The sequence below is a fragment of the Salmo trutta genome, chromosome 24, assembly GCF_901001165.1.
Source record: "Salmo trutta chromosome 24, fSalTru1.1, whole genome shotgun sequence".
NCBI lineage: Eukaryota > Metazoa > Chordata > Actinopteri > Salmoniformes > Salmonidae > Salmo > Salmo trutta.
Genome location: NC_042980.1, coordinates 27,634,929 through 27,657,839, shown reverse-complemented (window position 1 = coordinate 27,657,839; position 22,911 = coordinate 27,634,929). Strand labels below are relative to the sequence as shown.

At 43.0% G+C, this 22,911-nt stretch overlaps 1 protein-coding gene across 3 annotated transcripts in view; it reads left to right on the top strand.

The window, feature by feature from the left end:
* Nucleotides 1-18,043, top strand: part of zmp:0000000936 (interleukin-1 receptor type 1) — a 32,958-nt gene extending 14,915 nt beyond the window's left edge. For all 3 annotated transcript variants that reach the window (XM_029711661.1, XM_029711660.1, XM_029711659.1), the window contains exons 4-11: nt 916-1,099; nt 2,378-2,561; nt 2,817-2,879; nt 3,625-3,757; nt 4,918-5,069; nt 7,280-7,423; nt 16,877-17,044; nt 17,273-18,043. In XM_029711661.1, the coding sequence (XP_029567521.1) occupies nt 916-1,099; nt 2,378-2,561; nt 2,817-2,879; nt 3,625-3,757; nt 4,918-5,069; nt 7,280-7,423; nt 16,877-17,044; nt 17,273-17,763 (1,519 nt within the window). In that variant the 3' untranslated portion in view covers nt 17,764-18,043. The remainder of the gene's footprint in view (nt 1-915; nt 1,100-2,377; nt 2,562-2,816; nt 2,880-3,624; nt 3,758-4,917; nt 5,070-7,279; nt 7,424-16,876; nt 17,045-17,272) is intronic.
* Nucleotides 18,044-22,911: the final 4,868 nt, after the last annotated feature.

Genomic DNA, 22,911 nt, shown 5'->3' with positions numbered 1-22,911 from the left:
ATAATGTGTTTCCACTGCTCCAGAGTCTGATGGCGGCAAGTTTTACACCACTCCAGCCGACGCTTGGCATTGCGTATGGTGAACTTAGCCTTGTGTGCGCGGCTGCATTTCATGAAGCTCCCGACTATCACGACTCAGGATATGACCCAGAGGCAGATTGTTATAATAAATATTCTGAGAAACAAACTAATGGGCAGGCAAAGGGCAGGTCGAGGGCAGTCAGAGGTTCGTAATCCAAGGCAAAGTCAATCAAGGACAAAATGGCAGGCAGGCTCAGGACAGGCAGAAAGGTCAGAACCGGGAACACTAGAAAACAAGAACTTGAGAAATGGAAAACACGCTGGTAACACCTGACAAAACAAGACGAACAGAAACCACATGTATAAATCCACAGGGTATAATGGGGAAGAATAGGAGACAACTGGTGGGGGGTGGAGACAGGCACAAGACAGGTGAAACAGATCAGGGTGTGACACCTACAAACAGTTATTGTGGTGACATTGCTTCCAGAGGCAGTTTGGAAATCGGTAGTGAGTGTTGCAACCGAAGACAGATGATTTACGAGCTTCAGCACTCTGCGGTCCTGTTCTGTGAGCTTGTCTGGCCTACTAATTCACAGCTGAGCCGTTGTTGCTCCTAGACATTTCAACAATCTGACGTGTTGGAATCTTATGATGGTGCCACATTGAAAGTCGCTGAGCTCTTTAGTAAGGCCATTTTACTGCCAATGTTTGTCTGTGGAGATTGCATGGCTGGGTGCTCGATTTTATACACCTGTCAACAATGGGTGTGGCGGAAATAGCCGAATCCACTAATTTGAAGTGGTGTCCAAATACTTTTGTGTGTGTGTGTGTGTGTGGTACAGTACCCAGTAGTACAGTGCTGTAAATATTGCCTGCTATCTTGGATGAACAGAACTCCCTTCCAGTGCTACAAGCAGGCTACCTTACTGATTGTGAACCAGATCAACCCAGAAGAATGCGGTCGACCACAGAATGAGGTTGAACAGGTCCTGACCAATACAGCCAGTGCTTTCCTGTCCTGCCCATTGAGTGACCAGATCAGGAAAGTGGACAATTACTCCATCCAGTGGTACAAGGTGAGTCCTATACGGTAAACAGATGGGAGGGAGAATGTTGAGGGGAACCCTGAGGCCTGACAGTGATGGAAAGTTTGTCTCTCTGTATTCTTCATTTATCTTTAAAACTATAGGAATGTAGGGTGACTACATGTGAGAGAATGTTCCATCAAATATACACTTTTTACATTGTTCTAACACATTTACATCAAATTATTCTCATAGAAGGATTACTGTAGGTCTTCTTGAGTAAAACACGATCTTAACATTAACTTAACTGCAATATTGTATATTTTGTATTACTAGGGTAATTCTTGAATTGCTGTGGCATTCGGGCATGGTATTTTGAAAAAACTAAATCAAAAGTTCTAAAAAATGTTGAATGTTTAAATGTATTTGGGTACATCTTCCCATTCTAAATCAACTAATATGGCAGCGTGATGACTTAAAATGTTTTATCATTATGATAACTTTGTGCCACCAGTAGGACTAGTAACACCAATGATAGTAAAACCAATTACAAATGTTTGGTTATTGAGGTTCTTCTTAAAATTCGGGCCTCAGATGCTCAAATCTAAGGTCATTAACCCTTCAAAAAAATAATTTCAAATTTGATATGATTAATAATTTTGCTCACAATTAAATGTCCCTTTATTGAAGTTGAGTAACAACAATGACACATTGTATTTAGACACAGTTTTCCTATGCAATCCTCAAATGTATCACATAAAAAAAGTGTGATTAGCTAATGATTTTCTTTATTATAGACCCTTCCCCAAATAACAACCACTGGATGGAATGTTCAAGGTCCTTTATGCACTGTATATCATTGTAATGAGTGATTTTTTCAAGGCGTTAACACCAATGACATAAAACGTAGGGACACACATTATACTATATAAAAAAAAAGGCTTTTTAATAGACTTTTATTGATCTATACAATATATGAAAAACCTTTATTCACTTTCTAGAATTCAAAATAATAGATATCTCTAAATCCCCAAAATATGTCACTACAAATCACTACTGGGTCGAGCCAATTTGCTTACCCTAAGTACTTTAAACAATGCATAAACAACGTTTTTGCAGTATAAAGGACTTGCATTATGGTTTATTATTGATGAACAGTTCAATAAACAAAAACATGTATGATGTGTAACTAACTATTTGTAATTTTAAAGCGTTTTTCATGGTTGCAAATGCAAGGGACGCAAATGCCACCGTAATTCAAGAAAGACCCACAAGCCGTATTCCATTTCCATTACCTTTCAGTGTGCATTTCTACTTGAAATATTTCAGGGATGCGAACGCATTGTGGAAGATGACCCATTGTGGGACAGGTTTACCTATGTCAGTGATGGCCAGAAACTCTTAGTAGCTCAGGTCAGCCCTGAAGACCATGGGTTCTACACTTGCACCATGACCTTTGACCTGGAAGGGCTCAGCGGCAGGATTTCAGAGACGTTTGTGGGTATGGTGAAAAGTGAGTACTGTTGGCACAGCTCATAGAAGTTGCTCCTAACCACAGATCTGGGATCAGATTATTACCATATACCCACAATCCTTAACCTAGCCATTACATAGATATCTGACCCTGTATCAGGGGTTATGGGCAACTTCATGATTGCATACAGGCTGCTTTGCTCTGAGAGCTTAGAAGTGGTTGTTTTCTATAGGGTCAGGTGACTGCATATTTTTGTCTGTTTATAATGTTTATGAATCATTGTCATAATTTCAGTGGAGTATTGCCTTGTCCCCAAAGTGGTTGAACCTGCTAATAAGATCATCAAAGCAGATTTGGGTAAGACACTACGGAACATGTACTGTGTGTGTGGTGTGTGCATGCTCCTACTATATCTGTATGACTTCTAAATATCAGAATCACCTTTATTTGACAAGTACATTAACATATACTCCGAATTTTACTTGATGATGCGGTGCTGCTAGTGATAGACAACATTTAGAGACAGAATACAGACAAGAGTTTACACAAAGTTTACATAATTACACTGAGTGTACAAAACATGAGGAACACCTCCCTAATATTGAGTTGCACCTCCCCCATTTTGCCCTCAGAACAGCCTCAATTCATAGGGGCATGGACTCTAAAAGTTGTCGCAAGTGTTCCACAGGGATGTTGGCCCATGTTGACTCCAATGATTCCCACAGTTGTATCAAGTTGGCTGGATGTCCTTTGGGTGGTGGACCATTCTTGATACACACGATCCCCCTGATCAAAGACACTTAAATATTTTGTCTTGCCCATTCTCCCTCTGAATGGCACACATACACAATCCATGTCTCAATTGTCTCAGGGCTTGAAAATAAGTATTTAACCAGTCTCCTCCCCTTCATCTACACTGATTGAAGTGGATTTAACAGGTGATATCAATAAGGATCATAGCTTTCACTTGGTCAGACTATGTCATGGAAAGAGCAGGTGTTCTTAATGTTTTGTACACTCAGTGTATATGCAACTAGTTGGGTCCTTTGTACACATTATTTAATGTATGAACTTTACGAAGAATTCAATGTTTGCCCCTTAGGCTCTTCCTTCAGTAAGATGTGTCGGGTGTTTGTGCTGAGTGTGGGGGGACAATGCGCAGATTTGATTTGGATAGCTAGAGATGACATTATTCCTGAAAATGTCTCAGAGCGCGTCTTTCAGGAATCACAAAGGTAGGTTGAGACAGCAGCATCACAACACATGCTGTAATACTTCTATATGCCTGTATTGTGTCATCCAGATGGATGTTCTACTGTATAGTATCCAAACTGTTGGTATCGTATCAAGGATATACCATTAAGATCAAGATGGGATCCATATCCCTGAATACAAACAGTTTAAAGCTACATTTCCATTCAATTAGTGTCATTATTTGATAATTGGCAGCCAAGCAAATTATGATGATGCCCCTTTAGTGTAAGAGCTGTTTGAAAAGACCACCTGAAATTTCAGCCTGTTTTGGTGGTATGGAGTTTTTTCCTGCCTGGTGACATCACCAGGCGGTAAATTAGTTAATAGACCAATAAGAGAGTGAGTTCTCGGCTACCAAGTGGCACAGCGGTCTAAGGCACTGCATCGCAGTGCTTGAGGCGTCACTACAGACCCGGGTTCGATCCCAGGCTGTGTCGCAGCAGGCCATGACTGGGAGACCCATGAGGCGGCGCACAATTGGCCCAGAGTCTTCTGGGTTTGGCAGGCTGGGATGTCCTTGACCCATCGCGCTCTAGCGACTACTTGTTGCGGGCCGGGTGCATGCGCACTGATCGTTCAGCTCAACTCGGATTGCTTATTATTTTATTTATTTTACCAAGGGAGGCCAAATGCTTGCTGGCATCAATCAATCGAATGCTACGGCGGCAACATGTTATACTCTTTTGGTCCAGACAGCATCAGATACATGGGCTACACATACTGAGACAGAGGAGCGCGTGGGGGTGGAGACAATCACAAAGACAGGTGACACAGATCAGGGTGTGAAAGCTTTTCCACGTTGTGGTGGTAGGCCTACAACATAACATATACTCGTGTGATTCCAAGTTTACTTCCATATGATTGTTATTATATAATCTGTTTCCACCGGCCTTTCTCGCATAATTAATTTTACAGACAAAACGATCCCACCATGTCAAACGAACCAATTGTCTGTTGACATTTATGAATTTGAGCCAACTTTGAGTTCTTGTTTCCGTCAGCCCTGTAACTTTTTTTTATGCGTCATGAAATGGTTGGATGGAAACCGGGTTTATGTCAATTCAATTGTGGACATGGCTTGATTATTTGTTCACGGGTGGAAATTGTTTTACACCTTCTCTCCCTCTCTCCCCCCAACCAGCGAGTGGAGAGAAGAAGAGATGAAGGGTGTGTGGATTGAGCGTCAGTTGAATTTCTTGGCGGTGGAAGAGGAAGACTTTTACATTGACTACATGTGTCAGGTCTGGAGCGACAGAGGCTATTATTCAGCCTCCTTCACACTCCACCCTGCAGGTTAGACCAGTGATCACCAGCCTTTTGTGTCAAGATCACTTTCTGAGTCAAAATGCAATCTGAGATCTACCGCTCAGATTTGTTTGGAACATAACTTAAAGAAACGTAAGCGTATGCAACATTAACTTATTAAAAACAATACTGTAGCAATGAGGTTTGTGCAGTAGGCTATAGGCCCAATACATTATCTCTGCATATTGGCTTTGCTTGAATTGCCTGCCAATGCATTGTTTTAATATCGGATTTCAAATTTTAGGCAGGCTATATGATCACACAGGTAATAGATTAGTTGTCATATTACTTGAGGCACAGCGGAATGAGCATACATTTAAATTATTTACTTTTATTTTACTGGGCTGATGGTGCTTGCATCTGATGGTCAGTCTCAGCAGAGGGAGAACAGCAGACTCCGCCACTGACACTGACTAAAAGGGGACACCGTCTTCCAGCAGATAGTGAAATTCGAATTTCACCGCATTATTTCTGACTCATACACAAGTTCATGTTGTTGCTCCTATGAACAGAGAAAGTGAAATATTCCTCTATATTAAAAATACCCTAATAATAACGCAAGCCTATCTATACACTTTCCTACTCATTCATTACAGCTGCAGTGCTGGTTGTAGCGTTAGTGGAAGTAGAAAGAACGCGCATTTTATGGCTTATAAGTGTTGACCAGTGGAGGCTGCTGAGGGGAGGACGGCTCATAATAATGGCTACAACAGAGTACATGGAAACCATGTGTTTGGTGTATTTGATACCGTTCCACTAATTCCGCCCCCGCCATTACCACGAGCCTGTCCTCCCCAAGTAAGGTGCCACAAACCTCCTGTGGTGTTGACAGTGCTGATTATGAACTTAAACGTAAACTCACTCATAAAAACAGCAACTCTTTGTTGTATTCGTTGACAGTCTCTCTAGTCATGGTTATAAAAGTTTTGAAATCTCACAGTATCAATTCTCCTTCAGCTTTCTTTTATGCATGCTACGTTACTGCAGACACGATCATCTGAGCCAGCGCTAGAATTTTAGTGCACGTGATTTGCTCTCTGGGCCGACGGGAAGGCAGAGGCTGCGTTTCAAACTCATTAGACACACCCTCGTCCACTTACCCTCACCTTATGCCCTTGGGGGAATGATTGGTCAAGCAAGGGAAGTTTGCAACGTAAGCACCTCAGCCCTCATTTTTAATGGAGTTTGGGAGTGTACAATTATGTTCACTTCGGAGCCTGAAACGCCCCATAATTCAATTTGCGATGATTGTACATCCGCTAAGAAAAGTCCACCAAAGCTTAAAACATCAATATGGAGAAGTCAACATACAAGTGTAAGTAAAAACAAATGTAAATAATTGAGAAGTTGTGCTACTAACGCACAAACACGTCTCGTAAAAGTAATGATGTTTTTGTTTGGTTAGATTTTGGAAATTGTAGAAATAAAACACTTTACTTCAGAAGTAGCAAGGCAGACTAAAGTTAGTTGGCTAATTAATTTGCTATCTATCATACAGTAGGCGTATATTAATAATTTATATAGTTAATATAAGTAGACATGCAATCATAATTGACTGTAGCGCATATATAGCACCCATAAACTACCGGTGGCTGAAAACACAATAATCGCAGGATGAACGAGGGATGGATTTCCAGGCAAGTGTGGTCCATTTAAAAATCATTCCTTCCTCCCTCGCCCTGCAAATGTATACTCGTCAGACGTCATGATACGTCATCAGAAGTGTCCACTTAATTTGAGGGCTGAGGGGATAGGGTGTGTATTTTAAGTGTTTGGAATGCAACCAGAGTTTTTCTGTGCACATGAAATGGGAATACTTTGCTTACCCGGCGTGCAGGGCCGCTGAATCGTGTGCACCTACGGCCAACAGCGCAAGACCAATAAATAAAAATATGAACGGAAGGCTTTTCGTTGTTTTATTTAAATAAAAATGTTTGGCGATTGACTAGGAATGCCTTGAAGATGGTTGGTGATCACTGACAATACTGCCTGGAAGACAACATAAAGGTGTTCAAAAAGATAAGAGTCACATTCTCCCGTCCCTTTACCCTTGTTTTGATAGTGTAATATATTTTACTTAACTTTGCAACCTCACCACACAAAAAAATATGTTTTAGAATTAAAACCAGTCAGCTTGACTTTTGGTATTAACGGTAGCATAAATAATAAATGCTATCTTCTTGACTTTTTTTGCACAGATCCAAACTACCTGCTCCCAATTGGTGTACTACTGACGAGTCTGGTATTGGTGTTTACTGTTGGTGTTGTTATTTACCGTCGCTTCAAGATTGACATGGTGCTGTCGTTCAGGAGGATGTTCCCGTTTCTCTACACAAACACAGGTATGTAATGAGAGACGCTTTACCGCACTTACAGTACCAGTCAAACGTTTGGACACACCTACTCATTCAAGAGTTTTCTTTATTTTTAAATGTTATACATTGTAGAATAATAGTGAAGACATCAAATGTATGAAATACCACATATGGGATCATGAAGTAACCAAAAAAAGTGTTAAACAAATTCCTCAAAGTAGCCACCCTTTGCCTTGATGACAGCTTTGCACACTCTCAAAGACTCTCAAATATATTTTGATTTGTTTAACACTTTTTTTGTTTGTTTACTACATGATTCCATATGTGTTATTTCATAGTTTTGATGTCTTCACTATTATTCTACAATGTAGAAAATAGTAAAAATAAAGAAACCCTTGAATGAGTAGGTGTGTCCACATTTTTGACTGGTACTGTATCTTGCAAATGCCCACGCATGGAAACATTCACAAAAACATGCCTTAGCGCCCTCACGCAGGCATGAATGCATGCACACACACACACACACACACACACACACATATCTGCAGACTGATTGCATACTGCAGTGGTTTCCAAGTCACTGCCTAGCAATAGTTGATTTAAGTTTTTATTCCTTTGTTCTTTTATTCCTTTTATTCCTTTGTTCTCCTTTAGAATCAGGGTTCCTTAATTTGCCACACGTCTTCATTCATAACTAAATTAAACTTTCAAGAACAATGCAATGCCTTTTGTACCTCAGTGTGTTATGTGTAAAGTATAATATGAAATGTTAGTGGTGTAGCCTCAACAGTGCTAGGACTCCCCCCCCTAGCTTCCCAAACTACCTCCCCATATCGACATTTGCTCCGCAGTAGAGTGGGCATGTTCAAGCTGTCAATCATGGCTCAGGTAAATAAGTAACCATAATATGGGAAGCTCATCTAAATAATAATGCATATCCGTCTAATTAATCAGAAATTTGAATTATTTTTTAAAGGGCCCTGTGGCTCCTACATTACCGGACCCTAATTGTGGCTGGAATTAACAAAACAATTATAATTTCAACTGAAATCTTCAAGGAGCCATAACTTAGCGTCATATTTAAAACGTAATTTCTTCCTAATTTCATACGGTACATTTCAAAATCTGTATGAGGGTGTACTTTTCTGTATATTTAATTATCTGCTGCTTCCTGGAGCAGACCTAGTTTGGTGATGGGTCGTTCCAAGACAGAGGTTTTGGTCTTAAGGACTACGCTCCGAATATGACCTTTTGAGTCTTGAATAGGTTTAATGACTCTTCCCATCATTCAAGTGTTCCTGGGTGTTGTGCCGTCCACGATAAGCATGAAATTATCTGTTCTGAGAATCTTTTTCTTGAGGTTCCACTTTTACCCCTCTTGCGTCAAAGGAAGGTACTCCTTTATCCATCTAGTCCAGAACAGATCCACAAGGTATTGTATCTGTCTCCATCTCCGTCTGGAATATGAGTCCTCCTTCCTGAATAGTCCAGGACGCATGATGGTTTCCTTTAAACTACATTAAGTGATTAGGTGTGAGAGCTTCAAGGTCATTGGGATCGTCAGATACAGCAGTGATTGGGCGATTTGGTCAAGATGGCTTCCACTTCACATAAAGCTGTTTGCAAGCCGCCTTCATCCAATGGCTGCTGTCTCAGGGCCGATGTTAGTATAGACCTCACCTGACGGATCAGTCGCTCCTACACACCTCCGTGGTGGGATCCAGTGGGTGGAATGAATACCCACTTTATTCCATCAGGTAGCAAGTTACTTTGAATCTTTCCACGATTCAATCACTTCAGAGCCCACTCCATTTCTTGCTCAGAGCCAACATAATTGGTGCCATTATCTGACCTAATATCCTTCACTTGACACCTCCTGCAGATAAATCTGCAAATGGCACTAATACATTAAAATCTCTTAAATGTAATGGTCAAATGTAGATTTCCTCCTAAATAGACATACCCAAAAGTAACTGCGATTCATGTGTAATTACATGGTTCTGACATGCAAAAACATGGTATATTTGGAAAGAAGACATCTGGGAGATTATGAGGAAATTATTAGAAGATAGCAGTTACATAGTTCAGAATACACAAGATCAAGCACACACAAAATAACATTTACATATATATTTTTTTTAAGTCATCTTTCATTGACAAGCTATAAGAGAATTATTGATGCCCAGAGCTGGAAACATATCAGATGGCTTCCACAACATGTGAACAATATCAGAATAAAAATGGGATTGACAGACCTAACAGCTAGAAATGGGCAGATGTCTTAGTAAGTTGTGTCAGGTGTGGTCACGGGAGGTTTCCAAGTGTCCCTAAACCTCTCCAAAGTAAGTTAGATCATTCCAGTGCGATTACATATTTGCAATCCCTAAATGCTATTTGTTCAGTATATTAAACACAATTTCTACCATATCAATCTCACTCAAACATTGTGGTGGTGTTATGGGATATCCAGGGTACATTCAAGTGTCCTTTCAACCTCTCCAAAGTGTCCAAATGTGGTAATTGCACAGTTTTTGCATACTGGATGTGCCATTTAAAGTTATTGTTCACTATAAAAACAAAATTTCTACAACACCAACCTCTCTCAAGCATTGTGGTGGTGTCGAGGGACATACAGGGGATATGTATGCCTACAGCGGGTAAGCAGGCAACATATTTTTCATGCGCAAAGATAATCACTTGGTGGACATTCGATGTTGTCATTAGGTCATACATCATCAAAGAACATTGGTAATAGGCTAGATTTGTTCCTACCAACCTAAGGAGTCATTTGATACCCCCCCCCCCCCCCTCATGTAGCTATAGCTCAAACACAGACCAAATTTAAGCTTACCTTGTAAGATGTTTGGTGAAAACATTGAGTAAAATAAATATTTTGACTCTCTGGGCTGGTGACCAATAACGGTAGGGCACAGGCAGACAAATACGATATCCTCATGATCTGTAGAGTCCCGGCTTTCAGTGTGTTTATGCTTCACAACGCTAACCGGAATGTAGGTACAAGCCATCTGGAAATGAGGTCATCGGCTCGGCCTGCCCTTATAAATTCCTATGCCCATATATGGTAGTAAGTAATACCAAAGATTTGAAGGCACCGATCAATAGCCAAGATACTCAGCTTTCCGCAGACGCCCTGCTTTTGCAGATAGAGGCTACCGTTCTCATACTAGACTGAATTGAATACAAAAAAAATCAAATAGTGTCCCTAAATATGGGGACTTTACATTTTTAAACATATGTCAAGGGAAGATGCTACTTCTAGATGGATGTTGCGGCTGGTTAGACGTGAATATAACACCATATATTTTGATGTTGGAGCGGCCATGCTTCACCTCTATCGGTTCAAAGTAGTCAGTGCCTACATATGTAAGTGGTGGCAGGTCAGGTGATACACGGCTCTTGGGGAGGTCAGCCGTCTTCTGTTCTCCCACTCTGGCTGTCTGTCGTCGAAAGAAGATGCATGCTTTAAGATATTCCCTGTAGCAGAGTTAGCATGCACTATCCAATACCTCTGTCTTAACTTGGAGAGCATATGATTCCATCCACTGTGTCCAATCTGATTGTGTATGTTTCTCAAGATGAGTGTGGAGAGGTGGCTGCCTTTACCAAGAATGACTGGATGTTTAATATCCTCTGGCATTGCAGCCCTCCTTAACCTTCCTCCAACTCTCAGTAGTCCATCCTGCAGAATAGGATCCAGTCTGAAGATGGTGCTATTTGTTTTGACATGCCCATCTTCCTCCAGATCAGCAATCTCCTGAGTGAAAGATTGCCATTGGCTGCATCTTACAATGGATTTCTCAGCCTGTGCCATGTCCTCGACAGACAAGCTTTGAGCACCCAAGGAAGCTCTGAACTTCTTCATATGCTTTTCTACAGCCTTTTTATCTTTACTTTCTGTCAGTTCTTTTTCTGTTCTGACACAGTTGCTGCAGAACAAGTCTTACTTTCAGTAGCCATGTTACAGCTCTTTTTAAACATCTCCACTCTGAGAAGTGTTCCAACAGTTGGATCCTGAAGTTCCTTGGCTGTTACATGATTCACAGTGATCTTCTTGACCTCTGAGTCATCTAATGACATCTCTTTGATTTCCCCTCACAGTTTTGTCTCCAACTTGATTTCAAGCTCATCTCTCAGCATTGAATCCATTCTCACAGCCAGAACAGCAGCCTCCAACTCCAGCCTGGGGATGGTCATTTGCTTAAGTGGTGCCACACAAGCCTTTCCCATGATGAAAGCTACATGATGGTCATTGTTATTGCTTATTTGATGGAGATAGGTCACCACTCCATATCCAGCCTCAATGGCATCACTGAAGTGATGAAGCTGGGCAGACTTAACTTTTCCATAACCAGACGGTTTATTACATCTGGACATGTGGAAACCAGTCAATTGTTATAAATCAAAAAGCCATTTCCTTCACTGCACAACAAACACCTCTGGCATCTCCTCATCCCATCCACAGTCCAGTCTGCTCTTGGGAGTATTTTTCTTCCAGTCAGGACAAATGGAAACAAAAACCCTGAGGGTCATGCACAGAGCAGGCGACTGATGATATGCCTCTTCTGGTGATTGGCTGGGCTTTCATGGCTGTTCTGAAAGAGAGGGTGTCCTCTTGAACATCTCACTGCACTCCAAGGTCTGTGTCCCCTGGTAAGGTCTCTTTATCCAGGTTGAGCTCCTTAACATCCTTGGCTCTCTCTTCAGCAGGCAATGAGCCCAGGAAAAGCACGACTGTTGCAGATCCATTTTGTGAGCCTAAATCCTCCTGCACAGATGGCCCTCAGATCGTTGACGAGTGATAGCTTCACTTTCTGAGGGCACCGATTTCAGAAGATCATCCACATAAGATCTGTAAAAATGAACTTATCATCATACTTATCCCTGTTGTCATCTGCGGTTTTCTTTAGTGCAAAACTAGCACAGCTGGGAGAGGAGCTCCAAACAGATTAACTGTCATCCGGTATTCAGCCAGTGGTTGGCTTGTCTCCATCAGGCCACCTGCGGAATCGCAGGAAGTCCACATCTTGAGGGGATACTCTGACGTGAAACATGCCCACTATGTCAGCCATTACAGCAATGGGCTCCTGGCCACACGCCTAGGAGGGTGTTTGAACGATCTGGGCCTTGCAGCAGCTCTTTGATGAGTGAAGTGACCTAGTGTAACCGATGTGAAATGGCTGGTTAGTTAGCGGTGGTGCGCGCTAATAGCGTTTCAATCAGTGACGTCACTCGCTCTGAGACCTGAAGTGGTTGTTCCCCTTGCGTTGCTTTTGTGGCGCGATGGGTAACGATGCTTCGTGGGGTGTCAGTTGTTGATGTGTGCAAGGGTCCCTGGTTCGAGCCCAGGTTGGGGCGAAGAGAGGGACGGAACCTACACTGTTACACTTGAACGAAGCAGTACAGTCAAAAACCACTCATCTTTTTCTTTGTTGGGTGGTACACACCATGTTGTGGGATGTACCACACTCGTCCATCTTGCCGGAGCAGCTGGTCCTGAGGCACCTTTTCTGCATGCCCTTGCTTTAACACATCATTTAGAAATCCTTTATAATGTTCAAAGAACACTTTATTATATTCAAACTTAATTTTGAGGTTGTGAGCACGTTGCTGTGCAATGTGGCGATTGTGTGGCATATTCACTTCCTCCTTCCGAAAGTGTAGTTGAAGGTGGTAGTGTCCTTCTTTAAGTGTAACAGAGTTAGATGCAATTTGAAGGAAGCGCTGGTCTTCAACAGATAATTCACTTTTCTCAGTGTGAGCTCTGGAAAGTCTCTGTAATGTTTGATCAGCACCTGTTCTAAGCTATCAACTGATACTCTGTTCACTGCCACACATGGCCCGTCATTTCCGTCATGACAGCTACTGCTGCCGAGTGATCCATTTACCATCCAACCAAGGACAGTTTTTGCAGCATAGGGTCCCTTGACTCCTAATGACTCTCCAGGGCTCTAATGCCTTATGGGCATTACCCCTAATGATAAGTCCCACATCTGCATCAATACTGTTAAGAGTGACCTCATTCAAATATGACCAATGCCTGATAAGATCTTGTAAGGGGATACTTTCCTTTGTGACGGGAATGAGTGTATACCTCTGGAAGTTCTAAAACCACATACATCCAGTCTGTTTATTTTGTAACAGCCCACTGGTTTCCTCTGTCCCATTGTCTTTAACAGAATGCCTGTTCTCTTTCCCCTGATGTTGAGATCTGACAAGCTTCTCCGTACAGAATGTTGCTGAACTGCTGGGATCTAGAGGCATAGGTCTGTATGATTTTGCTTCCTTAAGAATGTTTGATTTGCACAGGCACGATGGCAAGACTACAGCCTTCATTGCCAGCCCCTGTGTGGCCACTTGTAGGAAGAGAAACCATAGCACTGCACACACTGTCCTGTTGTCTCTTTCAACCCTCTCCTCCACTTTAATGTGTAGCACACGGGTGTTTTTTTCTCACAAATATCACGTTCATTTCCTTGTGCACACAATCTTTGCTCATATGACCTTGAATCAAGCATCCAAAGCAGATGCATTTAGAAACGCTACCTTTTTCTTTGTGGCTTTGACCTCATCCTTTTGCATGCTTCCATAGTGTGGTCGCCACAACAGAACATGCATAGTTTTTACAGTGCAACTTTCTGACTTGTTTCCATTTCACTTTGGTGAAAGTGTAGCATAGCTTCCTTTTGCTGCCTGACTTCAGCTGAAGTTTTGGTTTTAGAGTTTGGGGTTTGGAGTTTTTTTCCCAGTGAAAGGGTCTTGGACATCTCCAAAGACTGGATCAGAGGTGATGCGGGCCTGCCTCTCAATGAGAACAAGCTCCTTGGTTAGTTCGTTCTTGAATATTACAGGCTACAGATCTCCAGTTGTCTCTAAGTTTGAATGGTAATTTTTAAATGATTATTCTCATATTTGAGGTGACATTCATTTCATCCATAAATCCAATATGTAGCATAACATTCCAACATTGTCGCAAGAACAGTGCGTATGCATGAAGAGCATTACCATCAGTTTTAATGGCAGACCAGCCCAAACCTTTCTCGATGTAAGCAGTTGATATTCTCATTCCATTTCCAAAATGCTGTTCTAATAGCCTCCTAGCTTCCCTGTAACCCACCCCAGAATGACAGCTGCAGACTAGTTCTCTTGCTTGACCATTTGTAATTTATATTGCTCTAAGAAATAAAACTTGTCTTGAGTGCTGTCAGCTTTGCTGTCAATACCATGTTAAAAGGCTATTATGAATGACTGGTATTAAAGTAGGTCACCTGTAAACACAGAATTTTTCTGACAGGATCTAGTGACAACCTTTGCTGCTTGACAAAGAGTTCAGTCACTTCATTTTGTCTGTGTAGGTCAGACATCAGCAAATATAAACTGCTCAGAATTTCTTGGCATATTGATGCCACCTGCTGGCCATGATGATATGTTGGGGGCTACTCCTTGGCCATGCATCTTGACTGCGCTTTGGGTTCAGGTGAGGACTAGTGTACGTTTCATCCTCCTCTGGTGAGTTCAATCTGTCTTCTATTGAGAACTTTTCCAGGGTTCTAAGAGGCTTCATTCTTCTGGACTCCTCATGATATAAATTCATGCGATCCTTTGGCGTCTTTGGTCCCATTTTGTAAGGAATCTTCATGTTCTTCCATTCCTTTTTTAGGGGCATTAGATGCTGCAATTTGGGTGTGCATTTCCAGGTTTTACTTTTTGACTTTTAGCTCAGCTAGTATTTTTGCTTCTTCTATCTCAACTTGGTGCTTATCTTTGAGTGCATCTGCCTTGGCCAAGAGAGCAGCTCTTTCAGCTTCAGCGCTTATCCGACTTGAAGCTGTGGATGAAGTCTTTGAGAATCTTCTAGAGTTTTTTGACACTCTGTCATCGGCATTTATTTCAGGGGGATGTTCAGTGACCAGAGAATTTGCATCACCAACCCATTTATCCATAAATTCAAACCTTATTATTTTGGGTCGAACCAATCCATTTGATCCCCACCTTTTTCATCATCCTATAATAGAGCTTGAATAGATTGATGAAGCTGTATGAATTCATTCAGTATACTTTGAAACCCATCAGCAAGAAAAGTCACTTGGTCAACATTTTCTTTTTTAACCATGAGCGTATTTATTTAATTCCGTTAATATTCTAAGCTTTGCCCTACAAGAGCCAATAAGCTTAGTCAGTTTTTGCTCAGCAGCCATGGCCTCAGACATTTTTATCCATGTCGTCTTTGGTTGTCATCCATTATTTACGCAAAAACACATTTCAATCACGATCATATCCAATCCAAACTGTATTTGCAATCTCGTGTTTGTTTCAGTTGTGTTGATCAGGCACACTGATTTACTGTTTCCATTCCATGAGTGCGCATTGAGCAGACTTATGACAAACACGTTTCAACGATTTTCCTAATATTTACAATCCCCACAAGTAGCAACAATCAACAGCAATTGTAAACATTCCTTTATTCCATGTAGTTATTGTATCCTTACACGCACAACTCATCTATTTATCGATATCTTTAACTTTGTTCATTCATAAATCCCGCATCCGTATTTCATTATTTAATGCGCTCCATGTGCTTTGTTTCCCAAATAGTCAGTCACTGGCGTGCGAAATCCATAGAGCTACAGTTTCCAACTTGTAGTGGATTCCAAATCTAAATTTGCCACTGCCTAGCAATAGTTGATTTAAGTTTCAACATCTTTTATTCCTTTGTTCTCCTTTAGAATCAGGGTTCCTTAATTTGCCACACGTCTTCATTCATAACTAAATTAAACTTTCAATAATGCAATGCCTTTTGTACCTCAGTGTGTTATGTGTAAAGTATAATATGAAATGTTAGTGGTGTAGCCTCCAACCAGTGCTAGGACTCCCCCCCCCCCCCCCAGCTTCCAAAACTACCTCCCCATATTGACATTTGCTTCCCAGTAGTGTGGGCAGGTTCAAGCTGTCAATCATGGCTCAGGTAAATAAGTAATCATCTAAAAAATAATGCATATCCTTCAAATTAATCATAAATTATAATTCTTCTTTAAAGGGCCTTTTGGCTCCGACACATACTGTGCATTCACACAATGGAAACACCTCACACTAACATAAACGTACATTCCGACACCAGATTACATAAAGTATATCTCACCACAACCTCCCAGGCCCACACACACTCACGTTGCATTGCTTGTTTCACACTCCCCACCTGACCACAAGTAAAATCAGCAGCAAGTGTAGAGAGGTACTGTAGCACATCCCACAGCGATGCCAGCACATCATTTCCATGACTCAGAGGAAAGAGAGAGATGCAGTTTTCTACGAGGCAATGAATAGGCCATGTAACCATAAAACACAAGTAACTATGGTGTCAGACATAACCAAGCCTCCTCCGTTTGGCAGTTCTGTGGAGGCTTTTGCTCTAGCCCAGCACTAACACACCTGTTGTTTTTGACCCTCTTCTGCATGCGGCAGAGTCTGATGGAAAGCTGTATGATGCATATGTGGCGTATCCCCATCTGTCTGGGAGCGTGGCCAGTGGGGAGGTGGAAATGTTTGCCCTCCACACGTTGCCCCAGGTTCTCGAGGGGAGGTGTGGCTACAGGCTCTTTATTCTGGGCCGGGACAGCCAACCAGGGGAAGGTAAGACATCTGCACATGTGATTGACTGGGTTCGAACCTGGGGCTCCTGGGCATCACAGGACTGTGTTAGTCCGCTGAGCTAAAGCCTTGGCGTTAGTACACGTAGTATGATGATTAAATATGTGGAACCTTTCTGAAATCATAAAGAACTTCTGAAACCATCTTAATCATAAAACAGTGTTTTAATACCCATTCTCCCTCTTCTCCTTCCTCGCCCACACCCTCTAGCCATAGTAGATGCTGTGGAGGAGAGCATGTGGGCCAGCCGGCGTCTCCTCCTGGTCTACACTGGCTCTACGTTCTGCAGTGGAGGTCAGAGTGACAGCAGCAGCAGCAGCGATGTCCTGGAGGCCTGGAAGAGCTTTGAGAGGCAGATGGCTATGCACCGTGCACTGCTGGAGGATTCCCTTAAGGTGGTTCTGGTGGAGCTGGAAGAGATCACTCCCACACAGCTCGCCTTCTTCCCCGAGTCGGTGCGCCACCTCCGGGAGCGCCAGGGCGCTGTCTGCTGGTGGAAGAGTAGGAGGACCAGAGGGTTGAGGTGTGGGAGGTGGGGAGAAGAGGAGGTGAAGGAGAAGAGAGGGGAGCTGGCTTCGCCCTCTTTCTCCTCACTTTCTCTCTCCTCATCCTCACACTTCTGGAAGGAACTGAGGTATTATATGCCTGTGAGGGGCAAGAGGACAAAGTGTCCAGAGAAGAACAGTCTGTTGAACATCTGATGGGATAGATGGGCTGTTGGGAGAGGACAGTGTTGTCATGTTATGAATGTTCAAATGACCAACGTGAGGAGGAAATCTGTTGAATGAAAGATCTTCTGATACCATGGAGAGTATAAAATAACACTTGGTAGTGACCATATTGGCAGAGCCAGTCACACACACATGCACATATGCTCACGCACACCCGGACACACACATTATGGAACACTGCTACCATGTTGTACATACACACCAAATCTGTGTGAGAGCTTTAATAAAGATTTCACAGTACATTCTATATTATTTATTTGACGTCTTTGTTTCTATTTTAAAAATCCTCCCACCAAAATGTTCCTTTATTTATTAAGGATTGTTGAAAGAATGGTTTCTCAGATTGATGCTAATCATCCATTGAGCTATAAGTGTAATATTTATGAATGCAGTTAATAATGCATAAATAGGCTTAAGCATTTATGAATAACTTGCTGACATTTACTATTATAGCATTAATGTTTTATAAATGGTGTGCCGACTATGAACAAATACTTTATTAAAGCAAATTATTGTAGCGTTCCCTGAAAATTACCAGAAACTTTGCAGAAAAGGTGTGGCGTTTGCAGAAGTTGGTTGTATGCTAGCTCTTTTGTCATGGCTAGCCTACTAAACCTACATTCAGGTAGGCCTTCATCTGTGACTGCTAACCTGCTTTACTGCAATCCAATGTGATCATAAAATAGGCTAGGTCATTGAAAAAAAAAGTTTGTCTAAAAGACATCTAATAAATTGTGTGTGTGTGTGTGTGTGTGTGTGTGTATGTATATATATATATATATATATATATATACACACACATACACACACACTATTTAAAGTAGCCTATTTTAATTAATGTCAAGTGGAGTTAAAGTGAATATTACAAATAATCAAATGGTTAATTATAGTAGTTAAATTTAAATGTTAATAAGTTAACTGATCTTGGTTTCAAAGATGATGATCAGTGAAAATATTGCTGACAGAGTCCTATAAGGCTTAATTAATAATGAATTATCAGTGTGATATGTACTGTAGGAGTAGACGTATAGGGCTACCTAAACTTTGACAAGTGTTTTCATAAGTAGACTATGGGAAGTAACATTTAGCCACTTTAGATGGGAATGGCTTTTCTTCAATAGGTCTACATACACTTCACCTTCCAATTTCTTACTAGGCCAAGTTTAGCAGCCTTGTCTGATGTGCTTTACTATGTTATGTATAGTCTATCTGGGACACCCAAATGAGTATGATGTTACGTTTGGTATGGTTACATGAGACCAAACTTAAGGCAAAAACGCATATCACGAGAATGTCTAGTTGCGTGTTCGGATCTCATCACGACCAATTTTTGCTAATAACAACTTTGCAACTATTTAGCATGTTAGCTAACCTTTCCCCTAACTCTAAGCCTAACCTTAACCCTTTTAGCTAACCCAGAGTTATCCAAACTCGGCCCTCGAAACCCCAAGGGGTGCACGTTTGGTTTATACCCTAGCACTACACAGCTGATAAAAATAATCAACTAATCATAAAGCTTTGATTATTTGAATCAGCTGTGTAGTGCTAGGGGAATAAAAAAAAACATGCACCCCTTGGGGTCCCCAGGACCGAGTTTGGGAAAAGCTGAGCTAACGCTAACCCCTAGCCTAGCTAATGTTAGCATTAGCCACCTAGCTAACATTAGCAACAACAAATTGGAATTCGTGACATGTTTTACAATTCGTAAAATATTACACGTTTTGCTAAATTGTAACATATTGAAGTATTGCAATTTAACATATCATGCGAAATGGATGATGGACATCTTCAAATTAATACATACAGTAACATATGAAATATAGCATATCCTACTAAATGGAGCATCTCAGATTTACAGTTGAAGTCGGAAGTTTACATACATTTAGGTTGGAGTCATTAAAACCCGTTTTTCAACCACTCAACACATTTGTCAACAAACTATAGTTTTGGCAAGTCGGTTAGGACATCTACTTTGTGCATGACACAAGTCATTTTTCCAACAATTGTTTACAGACAGATTATTTCACTGTATCACAATTCCAGTGGGTCAGAAGTTTACATACACTAAATTGACTGGGCCTTTAATTTAAACAGATTGGAATATTCCAGAAAATGATCTCATGGCTTTAGAAGCTTCTGATATGCCAATTGGCATCATTTGAGTCAATTGGAGGTGTACCTGTGGAGGTATTTCAAGGCCTACCTTCAAACTCAGTGCCTCTTTGCTTGACATCATGCTTGAAAATCAAAAGAAATCAGCCAAGACCTCAGAAAATAATTGTAGACCTCCACAAGTCTTGTTCATCCTTGAGAGCAATTTCCAAATGCCTGAAGGTACCACGTTCAACTGTACAAACAATAGTACGCAAGTATAAACACCATGGGACCATGCAGCCGTCATACCGTCATGCAGCCGTCAGCAGAGTAGAGGAGGAGGAGGCGGCGCAGCAGAGTGGAGGAGGAGGAGGAGGCGGCGCAGCAGTGTAGAGGAGGAGGAGGCTCAGCGGAGGAGGAGGCTCAGCAGAGAGGAGGAGGCGGCGCAGCGGAGGAGGAGGAGGCGGCGCAGCGGAGGAGGAGGAGGAGGCGCAGCAGAGTGGAGGAGGAGGCGCAGCAGAGTGGAGGAAGAGTTGCAGCAGAGTGGAGGAGGAGGCGCAGCAGAGTGGAGGAAGAGTTGCAGCAGAGTGGAGGAGGAGGCACAGCAGAGTAGGAGGAGGAGGCACAGCAGGAGTCGCAGCAGAGTGGAGGAGGAGGAGGAGGCGCAGCAGAGTGGAGGAGGAGGCTCAGCAGAGTAGGAGGTGGAGGAGGAGGTGTCGCAGCAGAGTAGAAGAGGAGGAGGCTCAGCAGAGAGGAGGAGGAGGCGCAGCAGAGTGGGGGAGGAGGCGCAGCAGAGTGGAGGAGGAGGAGGAGGCTCAGCAGAGTGGAGGAGGAGGCGCAGCAGAGTAGGAGGAGGCACAGCAGGAGTCGCAGCAGAGTAGAGGAGGAGGAGGAGGAGTCGCAGCAGAGTAGAGGAGGAGGAGGAGGAGTCATAGCAGAGTAGAGGAGGAGGATGCGCAGCAGAGTGGAGGAGGAGGCTCAGCAGAGTGGAGGAGGAGGAGGCTCAGCAGAGTGGAGGAGGAGGAGGCACAGCAGAGTAGGAGGAGGAGGAGGAGGCACAGCAGGAGTCGCAGCAGAGTGGAGGAGGAGGAGGCGCAGCAGAGTGGAGGAGGAGGCTCAGCAGAGTAGGTGGAGGAGGAGTCGCAGCAGAGTAGAGGAGGAGGAGGAGTCTCAGCAGAGTAGAGGAGGAGGAGGAGGAGGAGGCGCAGCAGAGTAGAGGAGGAGGAGGAGGAGGCGCAGCAGAGTGGAGGAGGAGGAGGCTCAGCAGAGTGGAGGAGGAGGCTCAGCAGAGTGGAGGAGGAGGAGGAGGCTCAGCAGAGTGGAGGAGGAGTTGCAGCAGAGTGGAGGAGGAGGAGGAGGCACAGCAGGAGTCGCAGCAGAGTGGAGGAGGAGGCGGCGCAGCAGAGTAGAAGAGGAGGCGCAGCAGAGTGGAGGAGGAGGCTCAGCAGAGTAGGTGGAGGAGGAGTCACAGCAGAGTAGAGGAGGAGGAGGAGGCTCAGCAGAGAGGAGGAGGCGGCTCAGCAGAGTGGAGGAGGAGGCGCAGCAGAGTAGGAGGAGGAGGAGGATGCACAGCAGAGTAGAGGAGGAGGCGCAGCAGAGTGGAGGAGGAGGAGGAGGCGCAGCAGAGTGGAGGAGGAGGAGGAGGAGGCGCAGCAGAGTAGAGGAGGAGCAAAGTAGTGAAAACCTCACTAAGACCTGGAGGGGTTATCTTCCTTTTCAAGGGCCAGAGTGAGATAAAACAGCCATTTATTTAGTGATATTACACAATACACCCCAACAGAAGTATTGGGAATCTTACAATGTGTTGTTACATCTCAAGTAGAGAGGACCTTAAACATTCTTCTTGTCTTTCACTTATTTACAGCATGGAGATGAATCCACTAACTAGACAACCATAGGAACTCAACACAACACCGCATGCAGCCCTAATGTTTTTAAACGTGGCACATGAATTCACCAATTGATCAATCAGTAAATAAACCCATGTATCCACCCCTCCGTGTCTCCCCCCAGAATGCATTGCTGCCAGCGTCGATGCGTCAGAAGGACCACACAGGGAAAGCAGCCACCGGCCCCTACAGCAGAGAGAAACTGCTCAGTTTTCTGGAGAAGGAGGCCCTGGAGTATAAAGACAGAGATGATGTAGTGTCTTTCTCTGGAGAGAGGAAAGGTAGGAGGCCCTGGAGTATAAAGACAGAGATGATGTAGTGTCTTTCTCTGGAGAGAGGAAAGGTAGGAGGCCCTGGAGTATAAAGACAGAGATGATGTAGTGTCTTTCTCTGGAGAGAGGAAAGGTAGGAGGCCCTGGAGTATAAAGACAGAGATGATGTAGTGTCTTTCTCTGGAGAGAGGAAAGGTAGGAGGCCCTGGAGTATAAAGGCAGAGATGATGTAGTGTCTTTCTCTGGAGAGAGGAAAGGTAGGAGGCCCTGGAGTATAAAGACAGAGATGATGTAATGTCTTTCTCTGGAGAGGAAAGGTAGGAGGCCCTGGAGTATAAAGACAAAGATGATGTCGTGTCTTTCTCTGGAGAGGAAAGGTAGGGGGAACATGGTGTATGTTCAGACCGTGTGGCTCAGTTGGTAGAGCATGGTGTTTGCAACGCCAGCATGGTGTGTGCAACGCCAGGATTGTGGGTTCGATTACCACGGGGGGCCAGTACAAAACAAAACAAAAAAAAATGTATGAAATGTATGCATTCACTACTGTAAGTCGCTCTGGATAAGAGCGTCTGCTAAATGACTAAAATGTAAAATGTAAAAATGTATACCGCTCAGGAAGGAGATGCGTTCTGTCTCCTAGAGATGACTGTACTAAGGTGCGAAAAGTGCAAATCAATCCCAGAACAGCAAAGGACCTTGTGAAGATGCTGGAGGAAACAGGTACAAAAGTATCTACATCCACAGTAAAACGAGTCCTATATCGACATAACCTGAAAGGCCGCTCAGCAAGGAAGAAGCCACTGCTCCATAACCGCCATAAAAAAAGCCAGACTACGGTTTGCAACTGCACATGGGGATAAATA